Source organism: Phytophthora sojae (genome assembly GCF_000149755.1).
Source record: "Phytophthora sojae unplaced genomic scaffold PHYSOscaffold_15, whole genome shotgun sequence".
Taxonomy (NCBI): domain Eukaryota; phylum Oomycota; class Peronosporomycetes; order Peronosporales; family Peronosporaceae; genus Phytophthora; species Phytophthora sojae.
Genome location: NW_009258129.1, coordinates 699,644 through 726,220, shown reverse-complemented (window position 1 = coordinate 726,220; position 26,577 = coordinate 699,644). Strand labels below are relative to the sequence as shown.

Here is a 26,577-nt window from a genome sequence, read left to right as displayed (position 1 = left end):
CAGGTTTCACCTTGGTATCACCGCAGTCATGGACCCGATAGCGTGTCGCTGCTAGCGACGGTGAACCCAGGTAATGGGTCCACCACTTCATGGCCAGTCAGACTTCACAGTGTCTGTACCTGGTATGCGGTACGATTCTACATACTAGGAACTTGTATGGCCAACTACATACTTCTCTTCGTGTCCAGAGGCCGTTGGACACGGACCCAGTTCACTTTGAGATCTATCTCACTCTTGCATTTGCCTCGAAGGGCATACACACTAGATCAATACACTAGGCTCAACTTCCTAGCGGATCACCATCCGCCCTGCCGTGTGTTGTTCTTCCCTGATGTGATGTCTTCCCCGGGATTCACTACAGCTTCTCTCATTTTGTGCAGTTGGAAATTGAGAAGACCGCTGTGGTATTTACTTGCATTTTTCCTTGCAATCAGAATGGAGCGGATCTGTTGATTCCGACGTTTCGGAAAGCGAAGCCGACCGCAGCGTCAAATGCAGACACAGAGTCGAAGTCCGAGGCGGCGTCGGTGGTTGAGGCTGACGTGACGGAAGTGTCGATGATCTTGATCCAAGTGAAGAACAGGTACGCGACAACAAGTTTTCCAAATCGGCCACAATCAAGATGTGTGTTTTCTACGGGAAATCGCCTGCGTCAAAAGTCATGCAACGATGTGATTCGGGTTTATATGCGCCTGCGAGAAGCCGCGGAGGAATTCATCTATGCGGAGTACAGAGGTCCGCCGGTGGGAACGGAAATGGTGGTGGATGCTTCGAATGATGACCGAAAGAAGGCTGCCCCGAAGAAGGCTACACAGTCGACTGGCGCGGCAAGCGGGCCAAAGCCACAGATCTTCCCGCCGATACCGAATGCGTTCACGTACTGCGCCCGCTCGATTTCCTACACGAAAATTATGAATACTTCCGTACAGATGCAATTGATCGATCTGGTTTTGTCATCCTGGAACCCGATGGAGATAGTCAAGGCCGATTTGGATCTCCGCAAACAAAATGAAAAGTTGGCGGGTCAAGGCAAGCCGCGTTTGTCCAGCGTGGTGCGGGATGAAGAATTGTTGGTGTGTGCATTACAGGGTTTGGCGTGTGCACCAGGGTTCGTTAAGGAGAAGGGAACGAAGAGAAAACCAGCTGAAATGTCGGAGGGGGACATCAAGCCGGTTAAGAAGAAGGCGCGGGTAGAAGCGGCACGTGAAACAAACAAGGAACAATCAATCACCCACAAGGTTTCGGCCCCGGCCAAGAAAAACATGAAGAAGATGATGATGAAGAAGAAGGCGCGGGTAGAAGCGGCGCGTGAAACAAACAAGAAACAATCAATCACCCACCAGGTTTCGGCCCCGGTCAAGAAAAACATGAAGAAGAAGATGATGATGATGAAGAAGAAGCCGAAGCTGAAGACCGAGCTTTTTAAATCGCTAGGTCTTTAGCCCCAATCAAATTTGTCCTTAAATTAAGGACCAGACCTCGATTTCCGGACAAGTTTGTCCTACACAGGGATGAATATCATCAAACTGCCGATAGCATACACTAAAAACTTGATTTTTGTATGGTCCTGTGAGCCAATAGAAACACGCCTGAAGCCTTTTAACAAATCATACAGTGTTCCAGCGAAATTTTAGCCAATTAAAACACAATAAGGGGTAGGGTAACGGCTACCGACACGTGTCCGACGCATAATGTCGGCAGCGACAGCCAGTCATTTGAGCGTCGATTCAAAAAGCAAGTCATTCACATATTTGCTGGATATCAAGAAGCCAACCGACACTAGACTCGAAAACAATGAGCCTGCAAGACCTCGCTCCAGAGAACACGAAGCGTGCGCAAGCAACAGCAGTCAACGTCTTCACGGCTTTCCTCGCCTCCGAGAATGTCACTCTCGAATTTATCCGCGCTACCCTCCTGGCAGATACCAGTGGTTCGGTGCTCGTGAAGTCGCTGGACCGCTTCGCGATGCACCTCGCGTTTGCTCGAGGCCGAAGCGGGGATCTACGCAAGCGGAGCACCGTGATGAGCTACTACCGGGACGTCAAGAACTGGCTGCTGGAGGATTTCCCCCAGCACCGCCACATTGTGGAGCAGCGGCTACTCAAGATGGGTCGCATTTTGGAGCGGCACTGCCTCAAACGGCAGCAAGGTGGTATGGTGACCAAGGCCGACTTGCGCTCTCTGATCGATGGACAGTACTTCGATGCGAGTTCTGCCAAGGATTATCAGGATGCTGCGCTCCTATCCATCATGTGGTACGCGCTTGGTCGCGCTTCCGATCTCGCGTTTATCCAGAAGCGCAACCTGTCGGTCGGCTCGGGCAACGTGCTGTTCCTTCGCCTGATCCGAGCAAAAACGTCGGAGAAGCAAGGCCTCTCTCTCTTCCCAGACAAAAGCGCCTTCATCACGTGTCCGCTCCACGTCATCGCTATGGCACTGGCGATGCAAACATTCCCGGTATCGTCTGTACACGACCTTGAGCACCTTTCGGGGCTGAACGTTGGAGATGAAGCGCCTGCAACGGAGGCTACGCCACTTACCGATGCGCTTGTCAACTGTTGCGATGATGATGAACCTGCTAATGCAACGCCAGAAGCCACTTCTCCGAGACGTAAGTCTACCCCGCTGAAAATGCAAGGGTACGTCAATCGAGTGCTCAAGGTCGCAAGCGCACGTCAAGCTGATGCTGGTGTTTCAAGTGGCCTCTCGTCTCATTCTTTCCGGCGGGGCGGTGCGCAGCATGCCAACGCGGATGCTTCGCTAAGTCCTCAATGGATCTTCGATCGTGGCAGTTGGAATATGACGGCGACCAACAAGGCCTTTGTCTACGTTTTCAACACCACGAATGAGGACAGGAAAATATCGAAAGTACTCAGCGACTGGACGTCAAACGACAACCCGATCATACCTTCGGCTGCCACATTCGACTCTGCAACGACGACGAAGATTCGCAGGCTTGGTCGCATGTTGTATGCGTCCGAGAAGAAGAAGAAAAACCCTTCACACGTGAGCTTCAGTTGACCAACCATCTCAATGCAGTCATTGCCCAACTCGTGGAAGCGAACAAGGCGCAGTCTGAGCGCATTGCAGAGTTGGAAAAACGGGTGCCGGTTGGTGGTGCAGTTGCTTCCCAGGCCGGCTCAACTCCAGACATGATCACTGACCGTACCGACCTGTCATTGGCCTTGGACACCCCGATGAAGCCAACTAAGCCCAAGGTCCGCGCAGCCTCGAAGACTGCAGCCGCAACTTGGTTTGAGTGGTACACGAAAACCCCTCGCATCTGGGAAGTCTGTGACGATCGCTTCAGTCAAAGCAGATTGTCGCCTTCATGAAGCTATTCCTACCTCTGGGATTCAGCCTTGACCCCACCACGGGTGGGCACGCGGATCGTGTCATGCAAGCTGGCAACACAGCTCAGAAGAATATGCATGAGTTTCTTCAAGCGCGAGGTATCAAGCGCAAGTTCGGCAGGGCCTACTGAAACAACTTCGCGCACTTCATCGAGATGGAGCTCTAGAGGAGTTCATTACCCGGTACCGGGCAAGTTTGGCTCTTGGCCAGATCGCCGACCCTGCTCCTGAAACGACAAAGGAGTGTTTTTAGAAGCACTTTGGGAGTTTGGAGAAATCATGCGACTTAACAGTTTGATGGAGTTTTTAACCTATTAAAGGAATGAGCTTAAATAAGAGCAAATACACTTCCCATGGTTCGTTACACATTCAAACCACTGTGGCATACATTCACCATTTTGCAATCGCCAACACGAAGCCGATGGTTCACCTCAGATAGAAGAAATTCAAGCGCGCTGTTAGAGCATTTATTAGGAGTTCCCCCTCGCGTATGTTACAGGTGATGTTTTACGCTACCTTCGCCACGAGCTGCGTGACCAGGTTACCGAGGCTCCAAGCCCAAGGGATCGTTGTTTGACGTCCTCTCGCCGTTGCAACAGCAGACTGGTCGTAGAATCGAAGGCCACCACGTTCTGGCATGGCGCTCTTCGCGGCGCCCCAGCCTCCGACATCTTCCCAGTACCGGCGCGAATGCACCCCATGCAGCTGCCCACGAGTCGACCCAGGCGCGCGAGGCTGACGGCAACCTCGCGCCAGTCAACACTCCGCTAGGAGCTGAGGGGAATGGGGCGCCGTTGCCACTATCGCCGCCGCCACCGCTTGGACCAGCACTGTCGAGAACCCCGCCAGCACTGCCGCTGAAGCCATACCCACCAGCACAGCTGTTGAAGCCACACCCGCCCTCACTACTGCTGCGAAGCTTGCCACTGATGATGTTGCCGAAGAGAAGCACGCTGCCGCTGGTCCAGTTGCAGAAGAGAAAGACGCCACCGCAGTTCCTGCTGCCGAAGAGAAGCTCTCCGCCGCCGCTGTTCCTGCTGCCGAAGAAAAGTTCTCCGTCGCCGCCATCGCCGTCGCCGAAGAAAAGGTGATCACCGCCGCCATCGCCGTCGCCGATGTGAAGGTGACCACCGCCGCCTCCAGTGCTGACGCTGCACAACCGCTCGCTGATTCTGGTGACGACTTCAGCGACGACGACGTGGTCTGGATCCCAGCTCCAAGCGGTCTACCTGTCACAACTAGCACCGGTAGCGTGCTCAATGCCGACGATGGGCGCGACGACAGCGAGGCGAGCGAGGCCGAATGGGTCCCGACGGAGAACCTGGCCGCTCCTCCTTCCACAGCTCCGCAGCTCTACAACATCCGCGCAATCACAAACTCATACATGAGAAACGGTAAGAGAGTTTACCTTGTTGAGTGGGAGCATACTGAAGAGCCTGCCACGAATCTGCCTCGGAACATGGTTGCCGCATACAACCGACGCCGCAGAGCCCTTGTCCGTCGAACCTTCATTGAAGACCAAGCTGGCCAGGGCCGTGGACGACTTCGAAACTCGGAACCTGCACCAGAGCGCCGCCGTCGCCGACCACTTCGACGACTTCGCAGAGCTCTTCACTTCTAGATAACACAGGCACAAGACAATAGTTCGAAAGGTTCAAGCGCATATATTACCATTGAGGAACGACTACCCAAGTACAACTAGGCTAAGCTGTTTTCGCGGCACACCAAGTTTTGGGTAGTCTTCACCTCGCAAAACAGCTAGGCTACGCCATAGGATAGCACACCAAGCGTAACAGCCGCACCACAGCCTACATTAATGCATACACACTAACACCAATACCAATGAACGTCAGACACGTGAGCCCAATATTATCAAGCTTCCCCAGTGCTTACCTCATCATCTCGCCGATGTCCTTGGTCCTTAGTCCATGCTGGAGCTGCATGCCGCGCGCCTTTGCTGAGTTGCTGCTGCCGCGGGGGACCCGCCTCCCCCCACGCGCAGACGCCCCTTGCTCGCTGGCGCCGCTCCTGATGTCTGTCTGCGTGCTGGTTGACATGTGTTCTCTCTGTGGCCTGTCCTTAGCGACATGTCGTCCTCGCATTCTTTAAGCCAATGATAATTTTATTGGGGCGAAGCCCCCCCCCCCCTATAATGAAATCGCTCTGATTTGCTTTCTTTCGATGAATTTATGGATAGGGCTAGGGAAAGGTTTAATGGTTGCCTCTCCTGGGGGCAAAAACACAGCAATTTACCTCTGTATAAGATCATTTCAGGCTCAATGTCCGACGGTTCCGAGTGACTATTCATAGAAGTTCAGGGACGTAGCCTCCAGCAAAGGGTGCGAAAGCCATTAAACGGAGGCCCTTTTAGGAGGCCTCTTCCAAATAGGGTATCTATGAGCTGTGAGCCTTCTAAAGTGGATTTGGCTTAAAACCGCATTATTTTAGCTAAATGGGTACTCTGCTTTGCTGAACTATTGACCCTGCTTTAGCGTCGTATTGCACGGATATCGGGGTAAGTGCGCTTACTGAAGGTCTACTTAGAATAGCTCTGCTGCTTCGCTATTGCTATTGCATGCCGCAGATTGCTTGCCGTCAGTGACGGCCCGTCACCTCACGCATTCGACACGCCTATTCCAGGACCGTCCTTGGATGCGGCCAGATCGGTTGGTAGGACACACGAGCACAGAGTAAGAGGCACCGGCGACGGCGTGGATTTGGGCGGGCGCCTGACACGCGCTTAGGACGAGCGCGCTCACGAACGCTCTGCGTAGACCCCCTCCCTCCCAGCCATGCGCGGCAGCCGCAGCGTCTCTGGCTACCGCGACTCCACCTTCGGCTCAGACGCCGTGCTGTTGCAGCAAGACGCGGGCACGTGACGTGCTGCAGGAGCTGCAGGCGCCAATCCGTTCGCCACCATTACCCACGGCGGTAGCAAGGAAGCTGAGCAGAGCTCAGGCGGCGGCGTGCGCCCGCTACGAGCATGTGCATGACCCATGCGCGCTGGCTGACAAGCATGATGACGAGCTCGTGATGGCATGGACAAGGACTACGCCGGTCACGGGTCACCACGGTAGTCCACCCGCACAAGAACTTCCCCACCATGTATTATATATCTGGACTTCAGTGCCCAATAGGCTGAAGCACAACAGACGCTTCGACACGCAGCCGTTCGCCACCGTCTTCGTGCTCACAGACCACATATACTGGGGCGCAGTGCTGCCGATCGTCATGGACATCTTGTGCTCGTCCCAGGGGCTGCTGTTCCTGTACACGATAAAGAATGACAACAACGGTGAGCGTGGGAACATCCCGTTGTACTCGGCGTGATTAGGCTTCCGTTGTACTCGGCGTGTCGACTTGCCTTGCTACGCTACGGATCGTACCTCGCCATTGACCCACAAAGAAAATCGTACTACTCCTCAGTCTTGGAGTGTCGATGCAAGTAACAGCGGTAGGCATACGTATTGTATTGTGGTTGGGCGTAAAATGCTAAAGAATTAATGCTACACAACAGTCGTATTGTCAATACGACTGTTGTGTAAGCACAATACGGTATTGTGCAATTGCTAAATAATTTCGTAAATTCAGTGAGCAAGTCTTGTTTTGGGTTTCTTCGTTTTGTTGACGATGTTGTGCGGAATCGTGTCCGCGCCGACCGATGCTAAAGCTGATCGACTCGATTGAGCTCTACCTGTGGATCTGCAAACTGGGCTACGTGGTGTTCTAAAAAGATGTACTCGTATGCAAAAAGTATTGCTGTCTGCACAGTATAGCTCTGTAAGTCTTAGCTATGTGAGCCCCAACATGGGCATACTTGCCGTTAGCGTATGCTGTAAACAATATTTTATTGTGCTTTGCAATGATTTTGCCGACCATTTTAGACGCTAAATATGGCAAAGCCTGCTCCTAAATATGTGTGAAAAAAGATACACGACCTGCTAAAATTATGCATAAATCCACCTCCTCATATATAAATCGACTTGGGAGGGCCTGTCTGCAGCCATGCACTGGCCAGTACACCACCGTCCATGATCCCCAGCACATCCAACCTCTTATGCATAATTGCCGTGTGTCTAGATAAAAGCCGACAGAATTGCAGCTGCACAGCAAGATATTTCTCGATTGTATTGATGATTTTGGCAATATGATGCGAGATTTGCTGTATTTATAGCGACCACTGCTAGATTTACGATAAATCGAGGTGCATAGTTGGGTGGAGGCCTAGAATTACGCTAAAAGCGCCACAATTGCACTTTTGAAAGTGCAATTGTGGCTGTGCAGCTGCAATTCTGTCGGCTTTTATCTAGACACACGGCAATTATGCATAAGAGGTTGGATGTGCTGGGGATCATGGACGGTGGTGTACTGGCCAGTGCATGGCTGCAGACAGGCCCTCCCAAGTCGATTTATATATGAGGAGGTGGATTTATGCATAATTTTAGCAGGTCGTGTATCTTTTTTCACACATATTTAGGAGCAGGCTTTGCCATATTTAGCGTCTAAAATGGTCGGCAAAATCATTGCAAAGCACAATATTGCTTGAAGTATATGAAGCTAAAGCGAAGCCAGACTGCTACTGCACGCCGTATGGATCGAATTGTTAACGACTAAATAGGTTTACGAATCATTATCTCAAGTTTTACAGCGTTATCTAAGGTCCCATTTGTGAGAAATCGGACCCAGTAACTGGATCATAAGTCAAAATTACGAAAACTATACATGTAGCAACCACGCAACATCGCTAATGAAGGTAATACTGGGGATGCTTAACGAATACTCTGTAATGCATTAGTTCTATTAGACTTTGAGTTATGGAGCGACAAGGAGGCTGGCGGCAATCATTCTTGCTGTGTTCACAATTATTGCAGTTTGTGTCTATTGTATTCTTGACTTACTATTATCTACAGCGTTATTTCACGTTAAACACCGATTGTCGCCGACAAACCGGAATCGTGGTGTGCGGAAACTTATAAAATTATCATCTGGTACGGATTCACTAGAAAAATGAGAAGTTCCCGGCTAAAAAGCTGATAAGTTCCCGGCAAAAATGCTGATACATGTCTTTTTGATGTATACTGCGTTGTTAGTGGTGTGGTCGACTTGAGATGAATAATATCAATACATGTTGAGGAATCATTATGTCCGAGAGAGAGAGAGAGAGCTGCAAACTCGAAAAGGAAGTCACGGAAAGGTCATATTGATGTCAAACCTGACTCAAACCTGATGGTAAAAAATGCTCTACCGAGCTCTTTTATGAAAGTGAAGGAGAGGTATAATCTCCAGCAGAGAGATAAAGTATGCTGCCTACGTTCTCACCACTTTCAGTGGTACTTTGTATGTCATTCCTATGAGGCGAATTTTAAATGAGGGGCATATGGTTAGTGCTGGCCGTGAAGGGTGTCTCATGAAATAGTTTTCGAAGGGGTATTTCGTTAGGTTTCCCTAAGACATTAATAAAATAAGCACTGATCCAACCTCTTGCAAGTACAGAGCCTCAATCTTAAACAAAAAGCGGAACAAAGACTAAAAGGCGCAATACACGTCAACTCGGGGATACCTACTGGCCACGAAAGGATTGCTAATGCAAGTGTTGCTAAAGCGCTGAGAAATAAACATTATTCTTGTTGTCCTGTTGCTACCCAATTGCCAACCGTTATTCGTTTTCAAAAGTACAACTATTTTCAGCGTACTTTTGTGCGGAGGTAAGATTAACCGAGAGTTCCAGGGCTCGGCAACGGTGTAGTAGTGCATTAAAGGAAAATGTCAGGTTATCAAAATCGATCAGCAGAAGATTAGACAGCGGAGGACCGCAAAACCGACCAAGCAATTGATGCAGCTTGCTATACAAAGCAGCTACGTCAAAGTACACAACAGTTACAGATAAAGCAAATCGAACAGTCTATCAACACTGGCGGATAGCTCCAAGAAAGCACTTCAAACGATGTAGAACCTTCAAAATGTCTCCCATATTCTGTCAGTGATCGCCAGGATATAGGAATATTTCGGAAATTCCCGTATTGGTAGAGGTCTGCGCATGAGGCATGCGTGTGAAGTGTTGATACACAATCTCGATACACTCACTTACTCCTAGCACTACAGGTCAACTAAATGAAGTTTGATGACAAATTAAATGATTTCGAAAAAATCGACAGCCAGTGGTTCGGCGCGCGAAACGGCACGAGATGAGATAGTAGAAACGAAAGCGACAGCAAGGATGTGCCCTGTAGGAGTTCATTTTACTCTAGTTCATTTTACTCTGCTGTCACTTTGTTCTCTTCCCTTCTCTTACCAAAGCTTGTCACAAATGATAGCCTAATATATTAGAGCGATATTAGAGCGCTAGCACTGACCCGCCCCTAGGGCACTGACCATAGGTATCGGCGGGGTTTCGCTCTCCGACTCGTAGTTAGACAACGTACACATCACACGTTCTCGATATGCTTGAAGCTGGCGGCGCTGCTTTCCAAGTCCGCGTTCAGGCCCGCTGCCTCCGCCATGCCCGTGGCGCTGGGGCCCGACCGAAACCACTCGAGAGCGTACTCCTTGTTCTTCTGGAAGCACAGGAACGCCTCCACCATGGCTGGGCTGTCGGCCAGTGCAGCCTCGCGCGCAGGACCTTCCGTGCGCACGAGCACGCTGTAGACGTTGCGCCGAACAGTCTCTCCACTAGAAGACGCCGCTGGCAGCGACAGCACCATCTCGGCGTAAGGCGCGATGAGAGGGAAGCGCAGCTGGTTCGTCTTCCACCACGCGAGCGGGTCCACGTTGCGCTCCGACACTGGGAGGCTCAAGAAGGCGCTCAGCTCCTTCTCCCACGTCGCGATCATCTCGTTCTCGCCCTGCAGAGACGACTTGGAAGACTCGGACGGGAGGTGCGACAGCAGATCATCGTCTTCGTCATCAGGCAGCGCCACTTCGTTGCTCGTTGGACTGGCCGAGCCCTTACCTAGGTTCACATAGCCTGCAGACTCCGCCAGCGCCGATGAGGCCTGTGAGTCGCCATCGGACGTGAACATCCGACGCAGAAAATCCTTGCCGACGTCGCACTCGGTCTTCGGAGAGAGATAGCAGTACTCACGGTTCTTGTAGCGTGGGTCGAATAACGTTGCAGCGTAGCAGACCGGCGGAAGTGTGGCGAACTCCTCGCGCAGCTTCTTGGCGAGGGTCTCGAAGAAGCGTCTCCATGTCGCCGGCTCCAAATGGGCCGGTACACTCTCGGCCGCCGAGTTCGCTTGCTTCTGAGCATACGTGACGAGCGCCGCAGCGATGGTTGAAATACTGGAGATGCCGCTCTTGTTCACTTCCTTGTCGCTGCCGGTTTTCTTGTTCTTTTCCCCCTCGAGCGCCTCCGAATACCTCGCAAACGGCCGCAGCTTTTTCACTAACAGACTGATAAATTCCACCGTCGAGGCTGGAAGGTACTCGACCAGGTGTGCGTTCGCGATCTGCTCCAGCGTGGGCAAGTGATCGACGAAATCGCGCAGGAACTCGTAGTAGGAGGTGGACTCCTGGTCATCAGGGGAGAGTTCCAGGTTGAACAGCGGGGATTTCCGGCCCAGCGCGATCATCGCGTCCTCGTTCTCCGTCAGTCTGCCCACAAACTCCTCCACTTGGTTCACCACCACGGGGAACGCCTTGACGAAGACAGCCTGGGTCAAGCAGACGCGTAAATGCTGCACGGCCGACGTCAGCAGCAACGTGCTCTGGGCCGCATCGGGCGACAACATCCGCCCGTCGAAGTTGATAGGCACGAACAGTGACGGCAGGTCGGCCGTTGTGAGCTGCACCTTGGGCCCAAGGTGCAGCTCGTCCTTGACGCAGGCGATGACTTTGTCCTTAATGCCCAGTCGCTCCAGGTACGAGTCCAGAATGGCCTTGATGGTCTCCAGTCCTGCCGAATCCTCGAGCGGCGCGACCCCCACAGCAATGTCAAAGAGGCGGAAGTTCACACTGAAGTGGATCTTCACGGCCAGATAGCGCGTGGGTTTGGGCTCCGTGGGCGGCGCCGGGTGCTGCCACACCTCGAGCGAAACGGCGACGCTCTTAGCTCGTGCCAGCACCATTTTGGTCGTCAAGAAGACGCTCTCCTGCAGCAGCAGGACGCTCTTGGCCAGCGCCTCCTCCGTGGGCAGCGGCAGCTTCTTCTCTCCGACCAACTGGTTCACCATGTACTGCATGCCAGGCTTCGTGGTAAAGTTAAGGGGCAGGTTGTCCATGAGCGCCATGAGGGCCAAGTCCTGGGTGAACTGCTCGGCGCCCACCTGCACCGACTGCACGCCGTAGGCAGAGCCCAGCGACTCGCGCTGCTCCTTGCTCATGGCTACACCGGGCGCTGCGAACGGGTACAAGGCAGCCACGGCCGCGTCTCGCTTGAGCGCGGCCGAGAACATGCTGGGCGAGCCTCCAGCCGCGGCCACAGCGGCGGCCAGCGCCTGCGAGGCCGCAGGCGGCGGGTACACGGCGAAGTCGGCCTGACCCGCGGCCTGCAGCCCGAGCTTCTGGCGCTTGAGGTGGCGCTTGGTCTCGCGGTGCTCCTCGCAGATGGCGGAGGCCTCGCGGTGCGTCGGGTCCGTCCGGCCTTGCGTCCGCAGGTGCGACAGGAGGTTGGACGAGTGGTGGCCCTTGATCACGCGCTCGCAGAACTTGCAGACCGAGTTGCCGCCCTGGTCCTTGTCGAAGTACGACCACACGGCCGACACGCTGGCGGGGCCGCTCGCAGGGCCGGCGGCAGCCTGCGCGGCCGCGGGCGTCGACGGCGCCGAAGATGCCGCCGGAGATGGGGTCGCGAAGGATGGCTTCACCATAAAACCGGTAACGCGGGGCAAGTACCTGTGCGGCCCGGTATCGGGAATGAAAGGTCAGAAGCCATAGTAAATTAGATGTCGCCCTGTCGTGTCATCCCTCCTATGGAGAAGAGTGACTATCAACAAAATAGTAATACCGGTACTACCGGGGTGTCTAGAATATTAATTCATGGGTGGTCTTTTGAAATGCGAAATAACGTTAATACTAGTACTTCGAAGTACTATTCTTTCACTACTATTTTCGACGAAACGGTGATGATGATATGCGTGACCTTGTCCTAATGTGTCTGAGCAGTGATTTCTACGTGGGGATTTTTCAAGTACTGGGGTAACGCTGTCCTGCAGACCATCAGCGGTATTTGGAGGGCAAGGTTGGATAAATTATTTCAAACGGAGACAACACGATTATCGACACAAGAACGGCAGGCCCAGCTCGAACTTCGATTGCAAGCGGGGTACGACTTAGTGGCGGCATCTTTCTGTCTCAATCCGCGACAGGCAGGCGAATGGGCAATAGCGATGGAATTGAGGAAAATACTTCGTCATCCCCCTGAGTCGCTGACCGCAATTTTACCTCCAACGCCAGCAACTATGAAGTATGTCGTTTTTTTTACGGGGGCTCTCGACGTGACCCAGGGCCCGGTGGCAGTGGAAGCGTGCTAGTCGAGGTCGGACCTGACGGGATACCGCACATCAAGTGGCTGAGCAGTGTAGCGATGGTGCACGAACAACGTGGTGGAGTTCCGTGGTTTATACAACCTTCTCCGATACGTAGTAACCGAGCAGCTCCCGTGCGTGCATATTGCTGGCGACAGCCAGCTGATTCTTTGGATGATGCGCGATCGGAGGTGCCCACGGTCACGAAGGCTGAAACCGTGGTACGAACGCACAAGAGCGCTAGCTGATGGTGCGCGAATTGCCTCGTGGAAGCATCACTACAGGTGCCACAACAAAATGGCTGACAAACTCGCAAACATCGCCATGGACTCTCGGGGCAGCAAGCAGGATGAGGCCACAAACCTGACATATTGTGATCAACACTATCCTGGTGTGGCTCGGTATTATCGTAATTGGGCTGCAAATGCAATGGTTCAGACTGCACTCCACAACATCAACGAACCGATCGCATCACATGCGTAGCCGCAGCGACCTGTTCTCTCGCTTTTGTGCCGGCTACTACTTTTGCATTCATCGCGGAGTCATTTCAATACATCTACGTAAGTGCGTAATTCTCGGAAAGTCCACTGCTAGTTGATTAACGAATTATTTTCTATTTATAATATATGTGGATAAACTCGATCGAGGATGCGCCATCTTGCAGAAACAAAACCGTTCGAGTTGGACGTCATGGTGGTTGAACCTCGTTACTGAGAAACAAGGGTTATGCAATTCGCTACAGAATAGTGACAAAGCGACAACATTTTCGTGGATCGAACTATGTAAAATCTGCTCCACCAGGAACAACTGCCTGGAATTTACAAGGCCTATTAGAGTACTATAGTCGGTGAATGTATACTAAGGAAGATTTAGCGCTACACTAGCGATTAAACTTCGTACTTCCGCCATATGAGACAGCCTCAAACAAAATGATACTAAGTCACCATTAGAGTTATCGAGATAATCGCGTTTGAAGCTGACCAATCACATTTCGTACCCAACAGGACATCGAAATCTTGAAAGTTAAAATCACTCGTATTAAGCGAAAAACACTCTAATTCGATTGCTTTTAGCAAAAACTTTCCGGCAGTATACAATTCGTAAATTTCGGAGAAATATTGAGCTCACAAGCCCCAAATAAAATCCGGGATTTGGGGGGTCCGAAAATGGAGATATTTGTTTTAAGACCGACGTCACTCCGCGAGTTCTTAACATTTTTCATCTCTCAATAGCCACAGAACCCGGCTCTTTCGATCGGTATGCTTAAATCGCGATTCGTACTTTGGTTGATTAGTATATTTTTGTTTGAGGCTGTCTCATATAAGGACAAACATCCCATCCTTGTGGTAAGCGTCGACCAGCCACTATTTGTATTCGTGGTGGACTGGGATGCTACATAGTTGATCTTACGGTAGGATTATTCCTTCATGAAGTATTAGCCACGTAGTACTGTACAGTGTACAGTGACGTGCGTGAATACCGGACGCCTGATATATATAAGGTCTCCAAGAGTATAAGGTGAATCCGATTGGTTAAGAAAAAGGAATGTATTGATATTATTTAGTTCGTCAAGAAATTGATGGCGGTCTTGTTAATAAGACCCGAGTGATACCAGCAATGCTGTATGGTATCAGCAGTAACCTTCAACCAGGCGTTCTCACACCACATCAAAGCGGTAAGAATGTCAACCTTATAAGGCTCATCTACTCCTTCTCCTATTTGGTCGAGCGCATACAACATTTTCTCTGATAATACATACCTCTTGATACAGTGGATGATACCTTGGTCCATAGGCTGAATCTTGGACGTCGTGTTTGGCGGTAATTTCTCTACCTTCACATGGGTAAGGTTGAGACCCGTCTCGTGGTGAGGCGACGCGTTATCCACGAGCAATAGGATCTTACGGTCTTTCTCGCGCATCGCTTCGTCCAGAACCACCACCCATTGTTGATACATCCAACTCGTCATCCACCCCTTCTCCGTGCCGAAATATTGGAGGGAGGCGGGTTTTTGAGGGAGCCACCGTGGTGCCGTAGCAGTGCTTAGATACAGAATAGGCAGTTTCTCTGACCCATCTGCATTCGTGCAAACTGCCATAGTTACCCTTGACTTGCTTTGCTTTAAAGCAGGGGCTGCATTCTTGCAGATGGACCCTCGCGGCACTGCATTATAGAAAAATGCACTTTCGTCCATATTAAACACATCCCGAGGTCGGAACGTGCTGATGAGCTTCTTTAAGCGTTTCATCTCATCAATGGCCGCGTCCATCTTGGCTGAGTCAGACTCTCCAAAGGCTCTACGCCACTTCAGACCAAATCGATCTTGCAAGCACCGGAGCTAGGACCTCCCAAGCCGAGGTGCCCGCTCAGCAGGGATGCGAAGCTTCGTAATGAGCTTTTTCGCGTGCGCAATTATCACCGCTCCGCTGAGGCTCACGCCTTCCGCCTCAGCGAGCATGACGAAGTCGATGACGTATTGGTCGAGCAGAAGATGGCTTTCGGGCTGAGCTTTCTTGCGGGTAGCTTTTTCGATCGGGCACTGTAGCAGCTTGTCTTTGGCCGGCTTGATGTCGCCTATTGTCGCCTTTCCGGGAGCAACAGGGAGGCTGAGCTCTGCAGCAGCTCACTCCGCGATCTCCGCGTAGGACATGCTCGGTGAGCTCTCCACCTTGGCAATGATGCGTAGCTTCTGTGCGTGAGTGAGGCGGAGTCTTTTGCTAGAAGTGGGGTCTTGGGCATGATGGCTTGGTAGTTTGAGGCTTTGATCGCAAATGAGGAAGTGAACGCTTTTAATGGAAATCAAAGTGGCGAAAGCGCGCCAATATTCAAATTACCGCTGAATACGACGTCACGAGATTAATGGATTTTTAGCTCAGTACCTTTGCTCATCACCATCTCGTCACATCGTAAGCCCAGAATTATAAATTATACAAAGGTATTAGCTGTGGACCCGTCCGGTATTCACGCACATTACTGTAGTAGCGTGCAACAAACAAACGATAGTCATATTGAATACCGCCGTAAACGGTATTAGATTTACTACTATTAGATTTACTACTGCCAACATTGATTGTCAGTATTACTGAATCTTACTACTATTTTATTGTACTACTACCCCGGAACAGTGCCAATGATGAGCTTGAAGAGGTGTACCGTATCCGCGATGATGCTCGGCAAGACCAGTCCCAAGTCTTTCTCCGCGGAAGTTGGCACCTTCTCAATTGCTAAGCCCCTGTGCCCTCAGCCATGCTGCGTCGAGCTTTCTACGGATCATTTGCACGCCGAAGCTTTTCAGGTAAAGATGCCGCTGTGTGCTAGGATGTGGCTGCTGCTGAGCTTTCTCTCTCTCTCTCTCTCTCTCTCTTCATTGTGCTGCGTGGTGTGCAGCGTCCACTGCGACGACAGCTGTCGGGTTCATCGGCCTGGGCAACATGGGATTCCCCATGGCGCACAACCTGCTCAAGGCTGGGGTCGACGTGCTGTGCTTCGACGCCAACCGCTCCAACGTCGACCGCTTGGCGCTGCTCGGAGCCAAGCCCACCGACTCTGTCGAGCAGGTGGCTGCGCAGACGAACACGATCTTCTCGGTGCTGCCCAGGGACGAAGTGGTCACAAGCGTCGTGCTGGGAGACGAAGCGAAGCCTGGCTCGGGACTGCTCGCCAACTTGGCGCCCGGGGCGCTGCATGTCGGCTGCTCCACGATCCACCCGAACACGTCGCGAGCTCTGGACGCCAAGCACCGCGAGGTTAAGACGCGCTACGTGGCAGCGCCGATCTTTGCGCGACCAGACGGGATGGAGGCCATGCAGGCGAACTTCGTGCTGTCGGGCTCGGCAGCGGACGCCGTGGAGCAGGCGTCGCAGTGGCTGCACAAGTGTACGAACGGACGCGTGGCGCCGTTCAGCAACGAAGATCCCGGCGCAGCCAGCGCCGTCAAGCTCTGCGGGAACTTTCTTATCGCGACGGCCATTGAGTCCATGGCTGAGGCGCTCGCGCTGCTAGAGGCTAACGGCGTGGACCGCGTTCAGGCGATGCAGTTCTATAGCAGCACGTTCCTGAACTCGGTGATCCATAAGGGCTACGGCCAGCGTGTGTCCGAGCGCGATCATCGTCCTGGCGGCTTCGCTCTGGAGCTGGGCTACAAGGATCAGCGACTGGCGCACCAGTTGGCCATGGAGTCGCAAGTGCCGATGCCGTTCCTGTCCACGCTCATCGACCGCTTCCTGAGCGAGCGCGCCAAGGGCCGCAGTGACCTGGACTGGTCCGCCATCGGCCTCGGCGTTTGCGAATCACGCGGTGTCGACGTGTCGGACGCCATCGACCGATCTCGCGCAGGACAAGCGCCACCGCCACGCGGACTCCCGTGACGTACGCAAGGTAGGAGGTTGTCACCGTGTTTTGGAACAAGCTGAACTTGAATCAAGTCGTCATTTGAAAATAACATCATGCCAGGGGCTGCCAGTGTGCGGGAGTTTGATAGGTAAGGTTCTACCTATGTGCGAGTTTGATGAACATGGACCTTACCTCGTCGCAGCGCGCGATGAGTGCAGCAGTTAGATTATGGGCCACACCCCAGCCGATTGCGCTCAACCTTAACTCTACATGTAGATGGAGGTGGCGAGCGGGGAATATGGAGTTTTCCGGTCAGATTAAGCTCATTCCGCAAGTTCCTACCAAGTGACCAAGCACCACACCATGCCCCTCACCGTTCCTGGCTTCCACACCAACACGCCGCTGGACGCGACCTTCGACAAGGACATCCGCGACCTGCACCTAATCTACGACTACGACGCCGAGTCGGCGGACGGCAAGCCGGAAAAGTGGCGCTACGAGCTGTGGTTCTTCTCGCACGACCGCGTGGTGTACGCCATCCACGGCGGCCCCATGGCCGGTCGCACCAACTACCAGACGTGCGCGTACCAGTGCGTCCGCCCGGGCGAGCTGTGGCAGTGCAACTGGCTGAAGGAGACGGGCACCATTGTGAGTCTGGTGTTCGACATCAAGAAGCAAAAACTCACGACCATGATCGCCTTCTCCAAGTGCCACTGGGAGCACCCGGTGGAGGCCCACGGCGACAAGCGCAACGCCTCGGATTTTGCTCGCTGGCGAAAGCTGGCTGACCTCGGCAACCAGAAGGACCGACTGCTGCTGTGCGAGCAGGCTGACATCGTCGAGGCGTTCAAGGGCAAAGGAAGCCTGGAGCCCATCGCGCCGGACGCCGAGACGCTGTAACTTGCAGCTTAGGCTGTCCGTCATAGCAGGCAATTGCATAAAGCGAGTGTAGTTTTGCTCCAAATGACGCACATATGAATAAGGGTGATAACGTGTACCGATAACTCACGATGAGAATCATCGAGCTTTTTTTGCAAGAAACACATGTACGTTTTGAATGCACTTCCAACCAGCATGGCGCATTATTGCCACAGCCGGCTGCACTTAATCGCGAGACGCGAGCGAAAATTTTTGAGATCTACGAACACCATCGCTCTATTGAGAGACTTTACGGAACTTAGCAACTTTTCACGGGTGCATTCATCCTACTGTAGATCTAGGATGATCGACTCGATCCTCTCGTTGCGGACACAAACTCTTGACCGTGGGCGTTCGTTACCTCTGCGTGTCGCAAGAACGCACCCAGCGCTCCTAAATAGCCCTCGTGCTTGCAAAAGCGAGCCTCCATCGCTCCGTTCGACCAAAAATTGATAGCGTACGCCAGTGTCCGTGATGAAATCTTGTTGTGCCGGAGGAAGTTGCCAACGAAGAAAATGTTCTTGGTCTTGTACAAGGTCGCGTTCAGAAAAGCGACCTGACCAATGTTCTGGGTGATCATAACCAGCAGCGACCGGGCCAGATCCGCTTCGCTCACGTTTTCGCGCGAAGTCGAAATCATTTTTCCGAAACTGCTGGCGACGGTGGACGCCGGCAGCTTAAACTTGTCGTACGCGCCGCCGTAGATGTCCCCCACGCTCATATCAACCGTTTTGTTGGTACCGTGGACACACAAATCCAACGCCTCGTCGTACGATTCGCAGTGCGTCATCAGACGACAAAGCCCCCAGTAGGTGCCGCCGCCAATGCTGCTACCGCTCACACGTTCATAATCCCCGGGGGCCTTCACATATAGGACACTTACACCAGAGCCAATACTGACCAGCTGCAGCAATGTTAACGAGTTAGAATAGCTCAAAGTCAGCAGCAGTGAAAAAATGAGGTAAGAGGCGTACCAGATACGGGTACACATCTTCGTTCACGTCCGTCTGGATGACCTTCACCCGCGAGGCTGCGAGCGAGTTAAAGTCCACAACCTGCACCACAGTCAAGAGAAAAAAACATGTCAGTTTCGACCTCAAACAGCACACCAACGCTCAGTGCGTACCTCAAAGGTGTACACTTCATCGGACAGCGTCGTAAGCAGCAGATGCAGTCCCAAAATGGTACAGTCTATCTCGTCGTACTTCTCGAGCTCAATGCCAGCCATCTCGTTGAAAACATGTCCGTACTGCGCACCACATACAACAACGTCAATAACCCGCGTTTGGCGCTCAATTGCAACCCGCAGCTCGAACCTTGTGGGCGCCTCCGCCCGTGCACGGCAGGATCCTCAGCGACTGGTTGATACCTTTGTTCGCAATGAACTCGATCGCCTCGCGCGTCTTGTTGCTCTCGAACCGGACAAAGTGGAAGATCTGCAGGCAACAGACCAATGAGTTCGAACAGCAACCCACAATTGCAGCTGCAGCGTCCGCGTACCCCGTTGAGCGTCTTGGAGTGGATTCTCAGCCGCACGTCCTGCACGCCCGTGCTGCCGAACGACTGGTTCTCGCGCAGGAACTGGTTCATCTCCCCGGCCGCCACGTCCAGCGACGCCGAGCGCGGCCGCTTGCGCGTATCGTTGCCCACGTCGCGGCGCTCAAAGTACACGATCTTGGCTAGCGTCCCCCCTGCAGCAACAGAGAGATAGATACACAGCCGTCAGCGAGCGTATCAGAAGGCGGATTTTTCCTCCTCTCCTCACGCACCGATGTCCAGGCCGAAGGACGCGCCCAGATCCGACCTGCAGCAGCACGTAAACGTTAGAGGGCGGGAAACCTAAGTGGTAGGCATTGATACGCGTCTATTTCGTACGATTTGGAGAGCTTCTTGTAGGTGAGACGCTGGCGCCACACGCGCTGGCGGTGGCGCTTGCGCTCCAGGCAGAAGAGCGCCACGGTGGACGAGAAGAGCAGGAAGCCGCCCGCCAGCAGCGCGCGCTCGGCGCCGACGCCGCCGCCGGCGCTGGGGGACGGCGCCAGCATCATGCTTGAACTTTGACCGCTCCCCCAGTATGCGTCCGCTGATTGGGCGAAAGCGGAGACCACTTTTGACGAATGACGGACGCTTTGGCCGATTTTGATCTCTTCAATCTTTGATGGAGCTTCTTGTAGTGATGTTTTGCTTCTGCAGCTATAGTACACATAGCTATTCGACCCAAAGGTTCATTCATATCTTTCAGTTGGAATCAACTGCAGAGGATTCCTTCCTTCACCCCGGCCGAAGCCAACGCCTCGCGCCGGTTCCCGTGCGTCGATCAATGGATCACCCGGTTGGTGAGCCGAGGCGGGGCAGCCATCTGACATCCAAGCCAAGTCACACGCGCGGCAGCACCGCGCCCCGATCCGATCTGCGCCGCGTGCAGCTTGATCTGCGCCGCGTGCAGCTTGATCTGCGCCGCGTGCAGCTTGAACCCACACGAATCGTCGCTCGCCGGCAAGATCGCTGCGCGCCAACCAGCGTGATGGCAACAAAATCCCGCCACCATCGACGCGAGTTCCTCGCGGCGCGATAATAATCCAGCCCCCGGCAAAGCGCTGGCAAGATGTTTCGAGTAAAACCCGACATGTCTTTCCCGATTTTTTAGAACCAGATGACGGCGTAGCCTGCCCTGCAATTGCATACCCGTCAAATATGATGGTATCGGCTTATACATGCCAGATACAATCGCTGTTTCCGCAGACCTCTGGACTGCAGGTCCGCTCGCAGGTGTAGGTAACCAAAAAAGAATTCACTAGCGCGACGCTACGACGGGCGTGACATCTAGGTATCAATCAGGCTTGAAGGGCAGTAACAGCCGTAGGACTTCGGTGCCGGCACTGGCAGCTTCGGTGTCATTCCAGCATTCGCCCGCTAACACCGAGAGCCCCATGATGTCCAGCAGCAGCAGCAAGCTGCAGCCGCCGCGCCGCGTGGTGCGCCGCCCGCTGCAGTTCGCGTCGCCCGCCAAGGAGCAGCAGTACCGCGCCGAGATGGACCACGTGCAGCGCTACATCTGCGCGCAGGTGGGCGGGCTCGACGAGGCCTCGAGCCTCCTGCTCGGCGTGCACGACAGCCGCTCGCGCAGCCAGTACGAGGAGATCCAGGAGTTCCTCGAGCGCAAGCACCAGCTCGAGCAGCAGCAGCAGCAGCAGCCGAAGCCAGTCGAGCGCGTGCTCATCCGCAGCCTCGACGAGTACCTGAACGAGCTGGACCCGAGCCTGTTCGCCGAGTGCGCCGCACCCGTCACCCCCAAGCGCCTGGGGGTTGCCAACCTTCCAGCGCACAGCAGCTACATCCGCCGGAAACAGGAGGAGGCCAGGCTGGCCCGCTTGTGGAACCCCGAGCACTGCTCGGTGCCCGCCATCCCGTGCGGCGGACCCCTCAAGCGCCAGCGGGTCATGTGAACGACAGCAAGAGCCCCTCCAGATAGACGCGGGCGCTTCCAGGCGCGGCGGGTGATTACGGACACCGTGCTGCCATGCGAGCGCTCGATATGCTAGCCAGAGACTATAATAACAACAACAGTAATTTATCGCCCTCGAGGCCTCCCTTCCTGCCGTAATCGTACGTATCCACGCCCCGGCCTTCCGCGACGATGAGTGCCCAGCTCATGAGGAAGTGCAACGAGGGCAGCACACGCATGCACGCAAAGTATCCAGCGGTGGCGTCGGGACCTACAATAATGAAGGCGGAGTGTTGCCCGCTGCAACGGCGACAACGCACACAACACACTTGCCGCCTCGCGCAGCGCCATACCGTCAATCATCGCCAACGACTCGATGGCTGCCAGGGTTTCAAAAGCTGCAGCGAGGAATCTTCGCCCTCTCGGACTCGATTTGCCCGGCGATGGTTCGGGATCGGAGCTTTCGGAATCCAAAGCGCGGATACATGTACAGATGATTGTGATCCGACTGAAGCGCTGCCAGCGCAATCCAGTCTTCACCTGTCGTTCTGTTGTCTGCGTGCCACGCCGCGCTTTCTCATACCGCGGCGAACCTCAAAGTGTATGTAAGACTCACAACGACATAGGGCCCCCAGTAGGGGCCCCACTGGCGTGTGAGTAAAAGTACGACACACATCCAACTTGTTGTTATTTGGCATCGTTACCTGCTATATCCACAGATACATGTAGCACCTTAGCCGCGTGGAGGACATCGCTAGCATGGCGATTGTGCTGTGCAAAATCCACTTGGATTCCTAAAACTGCTTTGGCCGAACAGCTCTACAGCGCTATGTATCTTCAACGTCGTATTTGTTGCATGACAATACGGTAGATTCGTCACCGTTCAGCAAAAAGCCTTGTCGCTTTAGTTTGTTTGAACTTCTGTACCGTAGCCATTCGTCGTGGTTGACTAGTGACGTGATCCCATCTCGTTGTGTACGGTTGCGTCCATTGCCGTACTGTAGCAAAATCTGGAATATTCAGTTTGTTGCGTTGCATGTATTGTAAAGAAAGATTCGAAGTCATTTCCGCGTATAAGCTGCAGAGAGCCTTCGCTGAATCCACACTAACTAGTACAGTACAGATATTCAGTTCTAAAGCTGTTGCGGGTCTTAGCGGTATAACCACTTCGATGCTATTAACATTTTTATCATTTGTTAGATATTTCGTAGTAGTAATACCACTCGAAAACACAACTCACTAGTACTGTGTTTACCAAGACAAATTATTGCCCTAGAGCCCCTTAAACACTTCTTACCGTCTTTAGATTCACTTTTTGTACGGTCAAGCTGTGACACAGCTCCGCTAATGATGCGTCAAGGCCCAGTTTCGGTACCTGGTCACGGGTGCTACTTAATTGCGAGTACACTTCACTGACTTCCGAGTAATTTCACATAAACCTTATTCGTGGCTTAGGAAAGGCGCCACGTCTGGCATTGCCACCCTGGATGAGACCGAAGGAAGACTGTCGAGCTCAGCTGGCTCAAGTTCGTCGTGGGCATAATCGCCAGTGGCCCAAGCACAATCATTGGAGCCGATGGCTGCGTGTCTACATGGTTACGACGCTGTGAAGGACGGTGACTGGAGAAGGACATTGGGCCAAGCATCACAGAGCGTCATCAAGGGCCCTCGCCGCAGAGAAGCGGGTGCAGGGCCATGAGCAAGCGAAGGAGTAGCGGACGGCATGCACAGGGCCCCCTTGTGCCCCAGTAGGCAGCCAGCTAGTTGCTTCCGTTTGTCTACCTAAATACATCTCACTTTCCAACTTACCTCTTCACGAGCAGGGCAGCTCGTGCGATAAAGTTAACTTTACTTCTAGGCGTAAGTTCGATTGCTGGCCTCGAGTGCGCGTCGTCGACCCGAGACACCGGAGTGCTGCCGAGTTCAAGGACGCTCCGACCAAGCTTGTGACCAAGCCCCGTGACAAGGCTCGCCCAAGCTCTTCGCCGCCCAATGGCCTCTCAGATGATGGCTGGCGGTGGTTTCGCGATGGACCCTGAAGGCGATGTCAACATGGACGCTGGCACGTCGGTCCCGCAACCGATCTACGAGTTCGTGCGGCCTCCGGAGCTGGCGGACTGGGAGCATGCGGCGCTTGTCGTGTGGTACCGAGAATGGAATCACTACGTCACCAAGATTCGCCATCGTTGCAGTGTGACTGGCGAAGTGTTCACCCACGTAGTCGCTACGGTGAAGGGCTCCATTCGACCTCGGGTGTTGGACACGATCGCCACATTCCTGTTGAAGCGCCCACTGGAGACCATTAGCGATGATGACCTCCTACGGTTGATCAGGGTGAAAACCCAGTCCCTGACCAACGCGTACGTCCCGGACGTGAAGTCACTGTTCAGACAATCATTGCGCATGGACCTGCGAGTCGAAGACTGTGATGCCCGCATTTTCCGGTACTTTCAAGACTTCAAGCGGATCGAGGAGGAGAATGGACTTCAGGGTCTCATTGGTCGGAATGACCCCACAGCTACGACCGCATGAAGGCCAGAGGCCGACTTCTAATTGAAAACCTCCAGCCGGTCGTCTTACGGGAGCAGATCGAGCGCCTCGTAGAGCTGGAGAGGCGTGAGTGCAAGGTGGACGATGTTGCGCTCTTCGAACTGGTGCTGGAACATGCTAAGGTCCAGCAGAGATTTCACCGGCTGGTGCAGGAGAGCACACCTGCGCGTGGTGCAACCCGTACGTCTGCTGGAGGCTCAAGTGGTGGTCATGACTCAAAGAAGTCCAGTGGCCAATCGCGGGAGCAGAAGAACCGACCACCCCCCAAGCGGCGGCCACGAGTGCAAAACCAGAAACAAAACCGCCGCGCGCGTCCAAGCCGCCGACGGAGGGATGTCTGTTCTGTCATGGACCTCACTGGCTTCGAGAGTGTCCGACGGTGACAGTAGAGCAGCGTCGTGAGGCGTTAGAACGGTTTCGAGACTCCAAAGAACGGCGTGCCGACGTGGTGCGCTCAAAGGTGGTCAAGGCGCGTCCGACTGCGCGCTCGGTTCAGATCAATGGCATGCTGGAAGTGGCGTACATCCCTGACACTGGTGCCGACCGAAGCGTGATACCCAGCTGCGTAGTGGATTCACTTCGTTCGCTACAACCTGACCTCAACTGTGAGCAGCTCCACACTCCCGTGGAGGTGGTGGTGGCGGATGGCCGCCCACTTACGTGTGGATCAATGGTAACCGTCGACCTAGACCTGCAGACGGCGGCGGGTGTTATGCATCTTCGTGATGTCCCGTGTGTGGTGATGGAGAGCGATGAGGAAGAACGGCTCGTAGGCCGTGACATCCTAAGCACTCTCGGTATTGACATTGATGATATGCTCGCCCAATTGGCCGTCGACGGGATGCCAGCCGAGGTGGACGATGGAGTTGCAGTAGGTGATGACTCGATGGACCCACCGGTGTTTGCTGACATCAGGCCGGAGCTGGAGCGGCTTGTTAGCGATGCTGTAGCGAAAGGACTGGATGCCGAACACGCGCCCATGCTCCTGGTGCTGTTGTTGGAGTTTCCGGACGTATGGCAGGACAGCCTGGGAGGAGGCCCCCCAGCGGACGTGGAACCGCTGCGAGTTGTGACGCCATTCCATACCGCTGCAAGCAACGGAAGTATGCTCCATTGCAGAGCGAGTTCCTGCGGGAGCATGTGTCGAAGCTGGTCGCAAGCGGTCTGGTGCGCAAGAACAGCGGAGCACGCTGGGCGAGTGCCGTCGTCCCAGTGCGTAAGGCGGGATCTCTCGACGAGTTTCGAATGACTATTGATTACCGCAATGTGAACTCGCTGACCATTCCGATTGCCGGGACGATGACGAACATTGCTGCGCTGATGAACAAGGTCAACGGCGCAATTGTGTTTGTGTGGTGAAGCACCGAACAAGAATTTCCAACTGCGATGACATCAAGCGACATGGTGGCAGAACGATAGGCAGGGATCAGGCTGCGGTCGCGGATCAAGAGGGTCTATCGAGAGATCTCAAGCGATTGGATAACGTCGACGCGTAAGGCAACACATATGTCAAGACAGATTACGGGCGATCGCGCTTGGACTGCGGCGTGATTCGACGTAGACCCAAGCCCGGATCGACGACCAATCTCGCAGATCTAGGGCGGCCGAGGACAGAAGAGGACGGATCGGCAGCGCACGGCAACTCGCACAGGTCATCGATCGGGAGTTGATCGCCGATCGGGATCGATCGTGGATCAGGAGCCGATCGTGGATCAGGAGGCGATCGTGGATCGTCGATCGACCCGGATGGGAAGCACATGGGGGCGAAGCCAGGGCAAGAATCCAGTAATCGTTTGGTTGTAGGATGGTAAGCAAGATGGTAGCAGTAGGGAGAGACCAGCTAAACATAAATCAGAAGAGAATTTGCGCGGTACAACGCAAGTGGCCTGGAAACGTGGCGAGGAAGCACATATTGGCCTCGACCAGCGTACGTCGTGGGGAATCTAATTGGCCCCACCCGTGATCCAAGACTGCCGAGTCCCTGCGATTCCTTCTCGAGAAGAGAATTGCACCAAAGAGCACAAGTCCCCCAAGTCGTCAAGTCCCAGAAACTACATTGGCCTCGGCAAGCATCGACACTTTGGACAGTGAGCTAGTGGTACGGTTAAGACTGGATTAATACATTGGCCAGCTTGACCTACTCTAGCCATCTATGTCTTGTGTGCGAACCCCCGATCGACCGGATACTGCTCGGGCGGCGATCGTTTCTCCTCTCGATCAACCTCGATCCCGCTATAGGAAGCGGCAAGCAACCCAGGAAAGGAAGGAACACACCCGGAAAGGCAACTACAGGCCTTGGATCGACTCCAGGCCGACCGATCGCAGCGAACAACCCTCGATCGGAACGTATACTCGGACGCAGAGCGAAGATTCCCGCGCTGCTCCACAAACTATCCCCGGGTCACGCCAAGACACTCGATCTTCACCAAGTGCTGCATCTTCGGAGCCCCGAGAGAGCAGATCCAGCCCGCCGACGGGTACCCAAGGTGAGAACAAGTTCAGCCGATCACGGGTCG

The 26,577-nt window shown here is 53.8% G+C and overlaps 13 protein-coding genes across 13 annotated transcripts; 8 read left to right on the top strand and 5 right to left on the bottom strand.

The window, feature by feature from the left end:
* Nucleotides 1–755: 755 nt before the first annotated feature.
* Nucleotides 756–1,312, top strand: PHYSODRAFT_307603 (hypothetical protein; the record flags this gene model as incomplete). The annotated part of the gene is made up of 2 exons (XM_009540479.1): nt 756–1,203; nt 1,239–1,312. The coding sequence occupies 2 exons, from the start codon at nt 756–758 to the stop codon at nt 1,310–1,312; spliced, it is 522 nt and encodes a 173-aa protein (XP_009538774.1).
* Nucleotides 1,313–1,794: 482 nt separating this feature from the next.
* Nucleotides 1,795–2,130, top strand: PHYSODRAFT_397718 (hypothetical protein; the record flags this gene model as incomplete). Its single annotated transcript, XM_009540478.1, has 1 exon — nt 1,795–2,130. A coding segment is annotated over one exon (336 nt), but the record flags the coding sequence as incomplete, so codon positions are not given.
* A 95-nt stretch (nt 2,131–2,225) lies between these two features.
* On the bottom strand, nt 2,226–2,426 carry PHYSODRAFT_532523 (hypothetical protein; the record flags this gene model as incomplete). Its single annotated transcript, XM_009540477.1, has 1 exon — nt 2,226–2,426. One exon carries the CDS (start codon nt 2,424–2,426, stop codon nt 2,226–2,228), a length of 201 nt encoding a protein of 66 aa, XP_009538772.1.
* Nucleotides 2,427–3,990: 1,564 nt separating this feature from the next.
* Nucleotides 3,991–4,978, top strand: PHYSODRAFT_258137 (hypothetical protein; the record flags this gene model as incomplete). The annotated part of the gene is made up of 3 exons (XM_009540476.1): nt 3,991–4,031; nt 4,182–4,747; nt 4,842–4,978. 3 exons carry the CDS (start codon nt 3,991–3,993, stop codon nt 4,976–4,978), a joined length of 744 nt encoding a protein of 247 aa, XP_009538771.1.
* A 1,167-nt stretch (nt 4,979–6,145) lies between these two features.
* Nucleotides 6,146–6,683, top strand: PHYSODRAFT_342112 (hypothetical protein; the record flags this gene model as incomplete). Its single annotated transcript, XM_009540475.1, has 3 exons — nt 6,146–6,202; nt 6,243–6,426; nt 6,481–6,683. The coding sequence occupies 3 exons, from the start codon at nt 6,146–6,148 to the stop codon at nt 6,681–6,683; spliced, it is 444 nt and encodes a 147-aa protein (XP_009538770.1).
* Nucleotides 6,684–9,778: 3,095 nt separating this feature from the next.
* PHYSODRAFT_533271 (hypothetical protein) lies at nt 9,779–10,183 on the bottom strand (the record flags this gene model as incomplete). Its single annotated transcript, XM_009540474.1, has 1 exon — nt 9,779–10,183. The coding sequence occupies one exon, from the start codon at nt 10,181–10,183 to the stop codon at nt 9,779–9,781; it is 405 nt and encodes a 134-aa protein (XP_009538769.1).
* Nucleotides 10,184–14,377: 4,194 nt separating this feature from the next.
* PHYSODRAFT_533426 (hypothetical protein) lies at nt 14,378–14,608 on the bottom strand (the record flags this gene model as incomplete). Its single annotated transcript, XM_009540473.1, has 1 exon — nt 14,378–14,608. One exon carries the CDS (start codon nt 14,606–14,608, stop codon nt 14,378–14,380), a length of 231 nt encoding a protein of 76 aa, XP_009538768.1.
* Nucleotides 14,600–15,010, bottom strand: PHYSODRAFT_439507 (hypothetical protein; the record flags this gene model as incomplete). Its single annotated transcript, XM_009540472.1, has 2 exons — nt 14,600–14,881; nt 14,921–15,010. Coding segments are annotated over 2 exons (372 nt in total), but the record flags the coding sequence as incomplete, so codon positions are not given.
* A 1,237-nt stretch (nt 15,011–16,247) lies between these two features.
* On the top strand, nt 16,248–17,183 carry PHYSODRAFT_258132 (hypothetical protein; the record flags this gene model as incomplete). Its single annotated transcript, XM_009540471.1, has 1 exon — nt 16,248–17,183. One exon carries the CDS (start codon nt 16,248–16,250, stop codon nt 17,181–17,183), a length of 936 nt encoding a protein of 311 aa, XP_009538766.1.
* Nucleotides 17,184–17,511: 328 nt separating this feature from the next.
* PHYSODRAFT_342109 (hypothetical protein) lies at nt 17,512–18,048 on the top strand (the record flags this gene model as incomplete). The annotated part of the gene is made up of 1 exon (XM_009540470.1): nt 17,512–18,048. The coding sequence occupies one exon, from the start codon at nt 17,512–17,514 to the stop codon at nt 18,046–18,048; it is 537 nt and encodes a 178-aa protein (XP_009538765.1).
* A 316-nt stretch (nt 18,049–18,364) lies between these two features.
* PHYSODRAFT_532657 (hypothetical protein) lies at nt 18,365–20,111 on the bottom strand (the record flags this gene model as incomplete). The annotated part of the gene is made up of 7 exons (XM_009540469.1): nt 18,365–18,970; nt 19,041–19,121; nt 19,193–19,315; nt 19,383–19,502; nt 19,567–19,757; nt 19,836–19,870; nt 19,942–20,111. The coding sequence occupies 7 exons, from the start codon at nt 20,109–20,111 to the stop codon at nt 18,365–18,367; spliced, it is 1,326 nt and encodes a 441-aa protein (XP_009538764.1).
* Nucleotides 20,112–20,999: 888 nt separating this feature from the next.
* PHYSODRAFT_320024 (hypothetical protein) lies at nt 21,000–21,512 on the top strand (the record flags this gene model as incomplete). The annotated part of the gene is made up of 1 exon (XM_009540468.1): nt 21,000–21,512. The coding sequence occupies one exon, from the start codon at nt 21,000–21,002 to the stop codon at nt 21,510–21,512; it is 513 nt and encodes a 170-aa protein (XP_009538763.1).
* Nucleotides 21,513–23,503: 1,991 nt separating this feature from the next.
* PHYSODRAFT_342106 (hypothetical protein) lies at nt 23,504–25,420 on the top strand (the record flags this gene model as incomplete). Its single annotated transcript, XM_009540467.1, has 4 exons — nt 23,504–23,955; nt 24,030–24,241; nt 24,310–25,112; nt 25,181–25,420. 4 exons carry the CDS (start codon nt 23,504–23,506, stop codon nt 25,418–25,420), a joined length of 1,707 nt encoding a protein of 568 aa, XP_009538762.1.
* Between the last annotated feature and the right edge of the window lie 1,157 nt (nt 25,421–26,577).